The sequence below is a fragment of the Castanea sativa genome, chromosome 12 (assembly GCF_040712315.1).
Source record: "Castanea sativa cultivar Marrone di Chiusa Pesio chromosome 12, ASM4071231v1".
NCBI lineage: Eukaryota > Viridiplantae > Streptophyta > Magnoliopsida > Fagales > Fagaceae > Castanea > Castanea sativa.
Genome location: NC_134024.1, coordinates 41,312,123 through 41,322,141, shown reverse-complemented (window position 1 = coordinate 41,322,141; position 10,019 = coordinate 41,312,123). Strand labels below are relative to the sequence as shown.

The 10,019-nt window shown below is 33.5% G+C and overlaps 1 protein-coding gene across 1 annotated transcript; it reads right to left on the bottom strand.

Moving 5' to 3' along the window:
* Positions 1-1,830: 1,830 nt before the first annotated feature.
* LOC142620684 (aspartic proteinase CDR1-like) lies at positions 1,831-3,177 on the bottom strand. The gene has a single exon (XM_075794010.1). It carries the CDS (start codon positions 3,175-3,177, stop codon positions 1,831-1,833), a length of 1,347 nt encoding a protein of 448 aa, XP_075650125.1.
* Between the last annotated feature and the right edge of the window lie 6,842 nt (positions 3,178-10,019).

Genomic DNA, 10,019 nt, shown 5'->3' with positions numbered 1-10,019 from the left:
ATTAGAGACTTTTTATTTGAACTATTTTTCCTTTGTTATTTTCTGCTCTATATTTATTCTTCAAACATATTTATTCCTTTGTGATATTTTGCTCTATGGGTATTTATTGTAAAATATAGGTTAATGCACTTTTTTATTTAGTTAAAAATTTGTATTTTGTTATTGTGCTTTTCATGTTTTTATACTTTTGTTGTAAGTGAATGGACAAGTGCTTGCATTGCGAGTGTCCTAGCCAATGTATTCAAATAATTTTTATTTCTTTGGTTACATCTTTCATAGTTTATGAATTATGTTTGTTTTAATTATTCGAATTAAGCTCTTCTTAATTGGAGGCTTGGAGTGACTAAACTTATTGGGAATTTCTATGGAGACCTTGCATTGAAGATAAGAACTTTGGCTTGATCCCTTCGTGACATTCAAGGTTTGGTCTTATCAAAATGAAAATTTTTCTAACCAAGGTATGCTTTAGTTTTCCCACCTATCAACTAAAATCCAGCTGAATTTAATTAAGTCTTTTACTATCTTTGATGTAAGGGAGTGCTGTCAATTAGGGGTTTCATTGTACATTTTCTTCTTTTTTCGTAAACTAATTATTATTTATTTATTTATTTTTGAGAATATGCAAACTGATTATTAATGTACCTTCAAGCAAATTAAATATATATGATTATTATTGAATTATCCTGTGCATCGTATAGGTTAGCGATTAGTTATCCTAAAAATTGACCCTCCCCAATTCTAGTGCCGAAGTGGAAGCACTAGCAGCACTGAGTGCTTTGAGTTTTGCCTCTGAAATTGGTTTAGTTATTATCGAAAAGTTGATGGCAAGGACTTTTCCAACATTTAAGGTACGTTTGGTAGATTATAATAGACCCAATAATGGAATGACTATTTCTAAGGAAAAGTTATTCTATTGTTTGGTTGTATTTTTATTACAATGAATAATTTATTCTTTAAAAATAACTATTCTTTAAAATGAAGAATAACTATTCCTTATAAAAATGAGCATAATTGCTATTCCCTAATTTATACAAATTTAATTTCCAAAAAAAGTCCCTACTCTTCCCTACCAAGTACTCGCTATCTCCTCATTCTCTCTCTCCCTATGCGAATAAGAATATTTCTTTGTAACTCATTTATTTATCTACATAGTACATGGTATTTATTGGTTTTGTTCTTAATTGATGAGATTTCTTGTCTTAATTTTTTTGTTGTTCCTTTCGGTACCACAAGGAAGCGACCCAAATTTATTTTTCGAGTATCAAGAGAGACATCCAATTCTAGATTGATAGTTTTCATTTTTTATTTCTATTGATTATCATTTTAAACTAATACATAAAGGAGAAAATACTCAACTATTCCCAACGTTGCTTTCTTTCTCTGGTGCAAACATGAGATTAATTCATAGCAAATTCAGACACCCTTTCTCTGATTATCATTTTTTTTTTTTTATCTATTTTGATGTCACAGCAAATTGAAAATTAATTCAAAACATAATCCAATATGCGTAAAAATATAACTTTGTTGAGCCAATACTCATATATATTTTGACTAAATATGATACCATTCCACCACCTTATTCATGTGTCATCACCAAATGGTTGAATAGGAATTATTATTCCATTCCAGCTTCAATTATTCTCTGTAATACTTACACTTATCACATTGTAATTATCATTACATTGTACCAAATGTGCCCTTAGCTTCTTCCACACACATTGTACAATTAATTGTTTTTCAATGTGGATGATAGATGATCCTCCACACCTCAATGCTGTACTGAGATCTTATTATAGAAAATTTCAAAATTTTCAAAATATAAATAACATCTCACTCTAAGAGTGCACAGTCAATCCGTTGCATAGAAATTGATTTCTCCGCAAGATTATATTCAATATTATAACTTTGTTGAGCCAATACTCCAATTACTGTCAAGTTCGCGGCTTTACTCTGAGTCATAGCCATGCAAAAGGCGTTTGGACCTGCCTCGTAAAAAAGGCTCTTTACATCTAAAACCAAGTCAACACCATTTGCAAAGTTAAAGGTAACTACTGGAAACCCAGCAAGTTCACGATCAATAACCCCCTTGAAGCAAGGACTTGAATGTCGCATTCCGATGTATGGTACAATGCCACTCAACAAGTTTAGTACTTCAGCTTTAAGTGGATTAAGCGCTGCTTCTGGTAGAGAAGTAAGTGTTGCCCCTGAATCAATAATGACTCCACCTGTGCCGTCTTCTTCCAATACAAACACATTAGGCGAAATATCTAGCATTTTCTCACCCACACTGATACTAACTAACCTTATGTAGTAAAAGCTACCAATAATTTCAAGAAAGGTAACAAAGCCTTCTCTTTTTGCTCCTTCTCCAAAAATCAACTGATTATGAATATACTCAGGATCCCATACAGAACCAAAGCAGTAAGAGAATTTCGAACCCAGTTGACTCGCAAATGATATCGCCTCAGCGCCAAGACCAAGTAATCCGCTAACTTGGCCACCCAAAGTACCTCGGTCAATAATCAAGTCAGTTTCACAACCAAAAATTAATCTGGGTACCAATGTTATTCCTTCATCAGAAGTCTCAAAGGTGATCGTGTCAGTGCTCAAAAATCCAGATACAGAGGTGCCATCGCCGTATTGTAGTTCGAAGCCGCAACGCGGACCTTGACAATTAATACCAGGAACTTGACGATCGCATTTGGGAGAATGACAAGGTACTGAACTATAAGTGGCAGACTCGGGAGGATTAAAAATTGGAAGAGTTTGGGTAAAACAGTGAGTGCAAGGTTGACACTGAGTCCACGATAGACTACTACCTGTGTCCATAAATAGGAGCTGTGGAACAGGAGGTGAACCAATGGATATATTTGCCAGAAACCCTGTACGCATAATCTCAGCAATAACACCAGAGCGCACGTCATTTGTGTCTAGAGAAATCCCTTGAATCTTCTTCCATATGTAGTCAAAACGAGCATTTGAACTATCTATTGCATTTCTAGCTCGGTCTGCTATGGTGTCCTTAGGGTTGTAGTATGGAGAATAAACCGAGTTATGGTGAATGAGTTTGGTGACCAATCGCTTAGGTTTTGAATTGGTGGGACTAGTGGTAGCTAAGGATGTAGTAGCAATAGTAGTGAAGAAAGAAAGAAGAAAGAGATTGAAAAGAACAGCCATGGCTACTATGATATTGCTGTGCTCCCAACTAAGTATTATGAATACGTTTTCTTATGGAGACACAATTATTCTAAATTGAGAGACGTACTTCCATAAAGTTTAGGATTACTTAACTTCTTACCACCGAAAATAATTTTTTAGTAAACTATTTTTTAGTAAACTATTTTTTTTAGTAAACTATTTTCCCATAACCTATTTTTTAGTAAACTATTTTCCGATAACCTCTCTTTTGCCAGTAATTTTTTAGTAAATTATTTTATTTTTGTACGATTTGCTAAATAACGTTGTGCATCACGACAATATTGAATTATAGGAATGAAATATATGGACATTATAATTGAAGGCCTTTTATTGAGTCTAAAATTTAAGAAGTGGTAAAATGAGAGGTTTTTTTAGGAGTAAATACGTTAGAATTAGCACTAATTTAGGATTGATTCAAATAAATGAGTATATTTTATAATTAAATGTAAAATCTCAAATAATGTGAAACACTATAGCCAATTTAGACCCCCCCCCAATTTTAAATTACGGCTTGATTATTTTTGCTTTCATGTAACTAAGGGTGGAACAAGAGTAAATGAATCGTAATAAAACCGGAACACTACTCTAGGGCATAAGCATATACAATAAACAATAAATATAAAGCTTAAAGAGTATAGAAGAGAGATGCAAATAAAAGATAACACCAAGACGTGTTATCGAAAAAGAAGACTGAAGTACTCGGCGAAAAACCTCTCCGCGGCCCTCCAAGCCAAAATCGATCCATTAGTGAATAAAGTTGGAGTATACAAATATTGAAAATACCCTCTAACTTCCAGCTACCAATGGGCTTCAGGGAGCCATGTCTTCCGCAATTAGCTCCAAATTGCATCCGCCACTCAATGGCTTCTTCCAATGCTTCCTATATACACCAAAACTTCTCTCAACACTCAAATTGAGTGAGGTATGTGTTTGGATTAAGAACCTCTTAAGGATGTCTAGATGGAGAGGTAGGAGTAAAGGAAAACTTTAGAGAAATGGTGTAGATAATCATGGGTATACAATCTCTAACTTTTAAGTGTTTAGCTAGGATTTTCTCTCTCAACAGTTTTTTGAAAAGGTACACTAAAATAGTTCCAAGCAGAGAGTTTCCCGGGTCACTCACAACTTAGCTTGAGTCACAAAGTGACTAGTGGAAACTAGTCTAGCAAGAGACTCTTCAAATTCCAGCATGTGGTTCTTACGTGGTCTTTCATAGGTTGGCACTCGCGAGCTAGTCATGAGCTAGTCGTGAATTTTTCATCTTCACAAAAGTTTACCAATCTCTCACACACAACCCTTACATTGAATCCAACAAAAAATATAAGGAGATGATTGAATAGAAATGTAATCAAATTTGACACGGAATTAAAGCTAACATAAAAATATAGTTGTAAATCAAAACTTTACAATTTCCCTCTTTAGCTATTCCTTGACAAAACCTCTAAATAGACTCTAGACTTAAAACGTGAGTTTGGGAATGAGAGGTGCTACGTCCACAACATTTTTACAACATTTTTACAACAAATCATAGGTGGTTAGTTGTTATTGGTTCAAATTTGTACCTAACATTAAGATTACTTTTTTGCCCCAACAATAACAACCAGTAACATCCTGCCACTTAGGATTTGTTGTAAAAATGTTGTACAAATGTTGTGGACATATCATTTCTCTTTGGGAATAGATGTAAAACTCACTTACACCTAAATCTAAAACATGTGAAGCACTTGAACCATATACACTTGTATCCTGAAACACTTGCACATAACAAATAGATTCATTAAGTTTGAGACAAGTGGAATACAAGGCATGTGCATAGAGTAAATAAAATGCAATCAAGCAAAAACAAATGAGATGTGAACATATAGCATAACTTGATCAAACATGAACAGTCATTAAAGGATGACTACAATGAACATTTAGCTAGTAAATGAACATCAAGACACACAAGCAATTAAGAGCAATGCAAAAATTAATTGCATGTCCAACAAGCACATAATGCATTAAAGAAATTAAAGCAAGAGACAATAGATGACTAAAAGCACCATAAGACGGCTATAAAAACCAAGATACACAAGTACTAAAGAAAACATAGTTTTAAACTAAAGTACTTAAAGCTTTAAATAAATCAATGTAAATATGCATATCTACTAAACAAAATAGGGCATAACACTGTTAGAATTACTAAGATGTGTCACTGTAAGTTAGTGTCCTCCTTTTTATCCACTGTGCTCCCCTTTCTATATGTTCTCCCGCTTACTCTATGATATTCACAATAAGGCTTTCTCCCCATTTTTAGCACGAATAGCTAAAATTCCGCCTCAAGCTTGCACTGAATTTCATCCAATTGTGTCTCAATAGTATTTAAGTGAAGCTGACATGATTATTGTGAGAGTACATGATATTTGTAAGTCCAAAAATGCACTCATGCAATCCTTCCATCAAAGTCATCATCCTATCCATGTGAGGGATAGATGATCCTAGCTGAGATTGAGGCTCCAAAGTGTGAGGAGATGATATCTCAGGAAGTTTGGAGACATTAGGAGTAGCTGAGCTTTTCCCTATGGGAGAGGCAAGAGAGGAAGTCTTTGATCCACTCTTTGGAGGCTTGGATGAAATTTTCTTTGCCCTTTCCGCAGATGAGTGAATCATGTTGCACTAAAGAGAATGCAAGGAAATTGGACCTTGACAAGGCAAGATTGTTCCATTTGTCAAGAGGATGGATGCCCTTGAGAGTCAAAATCTTCATGATTAGGTTGCAAAATGGAAGGCATGTTCTTGCAGCTGATTGTCCTAAAGTCCTTCCAAAATTTTGAAAAATGTGATCACAAATGTCAATTTGAACTCCATTAATAAGATCACAGAGGAATTGAGCTCTTCCAAGGCTGATGAAACTCATGTTGATTAGAGGGTACAGGTTTGAGTACATAATCAATGTAAAAGTCTTCATTTCCGGTCCGAATCTTGAAGTACTAATTGATGTACTTGTGGAGGAAACTTCAAGATCTACTCCTAATGTTTCAAAAATCTGGACAATTGGAACCAATCTGTCATCATAAAGAGATGTATCCACATTTACCAGACGATTCATTTGAAGAATCTTCACAAGATAGTCCAAAGTGATGACGAAGTCCTTTCCACAAACCCAACATTTCAACTCAACTCCAGTAAACTAGGCGTTGGAGTAGAATTCCTTGACCAATTCCTCAATAGGAACTTCAAAAGCACCAAACAATCTTGCCTAATCTCTGTTAGCAAAGATTATTGGGATATAAGTTTATCCCAATATTTCAAGCCTCACAATTCTTTCTACCACAGCTGGGACATCTTGAAGTTGTTGTTAAAGGTTTGAAAGTCCAGATGAGTCTTGAACCTCTTGTTATCAAACTTAGCCGACGATTGTTGAGTCCTCTTTGATACTGGAGAAGATGTGAGATCAATCAATGGCTCTTTACCACGTGAAGATCGATGAGGTATCTGCAAAATAGCCACACAAACCATACACAAAAATGGCAACAAACTTGATTAAATGCAAGTTAGTACAAAAACCAAGCAACAAACTCCAAAAACAAAGTAAAAGAGCATAAACGAGAACACAAAGCCATGATAACAAAGCTATAAGTCTAATTAGACAAAGAACATGAAAATATGCATGACATGTCAAGTGTGATAGGGTGTGTGCATCAAGTGTGCATGTGCAATGCATCAACAAGGCATGAACAAGCACACATGGGGTAAAATCTGTAAAACACACAAGCAAAGGTAGAAACATGTTACAATTTAGTAAACATGGCAATCCCCAAAGTTTGGTACTCATTGGAGTCCAAAAGAGTGCAAAAATGCCTAAGGTGCATTTTATCAAACACTTAGCTTGCACACATTAACCCTATATGAAAAACAATGCATGAACATATGTAAATATGCCTCAAATAGATGTTAAAATGCCACAAGGGGCCAACACAAACAACTTCAACACAAATGGGACCAAGCCCAATCAACAAAATTGAAAACATTTTGACATAAAAGAAAATTTCCCAACATAACATAAAAATAGACCCAACCCTAGGTTTTAAGTATTCTAGAACAAAATCTAAGGAGTTGAAAGACTAAACAAGATGGAAAATACCTTAGAGCAGTCTTAGAATGGAAATTCAAAGGAGTTTGATTGAGTTTTTGAAGAAAATTTGAGTTTTAGGGAGAGGAAGTTACGAGGAGCAAAAAGACAAGGTTTTTGAAAATTGAAATTTCAAGCCCTTTAAAACTTTCTTTTCACACATTTTGCAAGTCGGTCGAGCTTACTCGCAAAATGTGCAAATGCACAAGGCTGAATTTCGCAGGTCAGGGCTAAGCCGCAAAGCACTCGCGAGGAAGCCATGAAACTCTCAGCTTGAAATTTTTAAGAAATTGAAATTTCCTAAAAATCTCGCAACTTGGATCCACTTAGAAAAGGAGTTGCGAAATGGCCAAACACAATTTTTCAACACAAATATTTTGACATTTTGAGAAAAACTTTCAAAACATAAGTGACAAAAATCACTTCCAAAATCAAATAAAATATTCAAAAATCTTTTTGGGTTTGATCATCAAGCAATTAAGCATACACAAATCACATTTAAACACGTACAATCACACAAATAAAATAGATATTCATTGAACACTAGACTTGTGTGTTGTGTTTGGGTATAAAGTATGAATTAGTCCATAGCCTAGTATGAAGTTTCAATGATCAGTTCAATCAAGCCATACATAAATAGTACAAAGTCAAGTGACCTATCTCACTAGTAGAAATGAACATATATGACTCCTCACCAAAGTGTTTACAATGATTTAAAGCTTTTCATTTGTCTTCCATTTTTCATACTTTTTTATCAATACAACTCAATTTTTGAACAATGATGCCACGAAATTTTTTATATTTCTTTGAAAAATAAGCCTTTAGTTTTGGCACATACATTGTGAATACATTTTTGCTCCACTTTTTCCTAGTCTAACTAGTTTTCGAAGCAAGCCTTTTTCAGCTCTTTCTCCTTTTAGAGATTGATGTTTGAAGAGCTTTTTGACATAAAAAATAAAGATGAGGAGATATATAGGATCAAGTCTACGCATGTATTAAGATCAATCAAGACTATTGACTAGACATTTATGACAAGCTTGAAGATCTATTTACAACAATCAAACATAGATTTCGAGATTTCACTCACATTCAATGCAAGTGCATACATAACAAGCTAAGCATTTCATTAGCTGTGCATACATAACAAGCTATCTCACTAGTAGAAATGAACATATATGACTCCTCACCAAAGTGTTTACAATGATTTAAAGCTTTTCATTTGTCTACCATTTTTCATACTTTTTTATCAATACGACATGTAACCTTCATGCACCAATTTTGATTCCAATTCAACTGTTGGATTTGCATAGCATGGTAAAATATTGGTGTTGATGAAATTTAAGCTCAATTGAACAACCAGATCGAGCTCAAATTAAACCATTTTTACATTTAAGCAAACTCATCATTTGTTTTAATGTTTTTTAGTTGAACTATATTGTTATTTTATAGTATTTGATTATACCTCACTATGGAAAATTTTCATATTGTTCTTTTAAAATATGACATATAATCATTTTTATTATCTAATTTTGGGGAGCTATTCAATTTATGAATTATATCTAATTTATTTCATTAATTAACCTATGTATTTCATTACATACTACTATTTGTTCTTGTTTATTATAAAAAATTATACTAATTGTTTAAACTTTAAACCTTATAAACTTCAAAACAGATGCTGCTACATATATTCTAAAATTTAAATTAACAAAAAAAATTTCTTATAACACACAATTTCTTATAAAACTTTAAACCTTAGCCCCACATGTCCATCAATTCCTTCTAACACCAATACCCATTTTTTCCCTCTAAATTTTTTTCACTTTTCCCTCCAACACTCCCTACTCCCAACTTCCTCGGAGCACAATTCCCCTTTCCCTCTAAATTTTTTCACTTTTCCCTAGTTGAGTTAATTGGAGGAAGCCAAAGGGAGTAGGGAGTGTGCTCCGAGGAAGTTGGGAGTAGGGAGTGTTGGAGGGAAAAGTGAAAAAAATTTAGAGGGAAAAAATGGGTATTGGTGTTAGAAGGAATTGATGGACATGTGGGGCTAAGGTTTAAAGTTTTATAAGAAATTGTGTGTTATAAGAAATTTTTTTTGTTAATTTAAATTTTAGAATATATGTAGCAGCATGTGTTTTGAAGTTTATAAGGTTTAAAGTTTAAACAATTAGTATAATTTTTTATAATAAACAAGAACAAATAGGAGTATGTAATGAAATACATAGGTTAATTAATGAAATAAATTAGATATAATTCATAAATTGAATAGCTCCCCAAAATTAGATAATAAAAAAGATTATATGTCATATTTTAAAAGAACAATATGAAAATTTTCCATAGTGAGGTATAATCAAATACTATAAAATAACAATATAGTTCAACTAAAAAACATTAAAACAAATGATGAGTTTGCTTAAATGTAAAAATGGTTTAATTTGAGCTCGATCTGGTTGTTCAATTGAGCTTAAATTTCATCAACACCAATATTTTACCATGCTATGCAAATCCAACAGTAAGAATTGGAATCGAAATTGGCGCATGAAGGTTACATATCGTATTGATAAAAAAGTATGAAAAATGGAAGACAAATGAAAAGCTTTAAATAATTGTAAACACTTTGGTGAGGAGTCATATATGTTCATTTCTACAAGCTAAGCTAGCGAGGATAGAATACCCTCGCAAAAATTCAAATATCGTCGCAAAAGATTAT

Bases quoted from the DNA above. Each gene is read 5' to 3' on its own strand.
- LOC142620684 (XM_075794010.1), bottom strand. From the start codon at position 3,177: ATGGCTGTTCTTTTCAATCTCTTTCTTCTTTCTTTCTTCACTACTATT.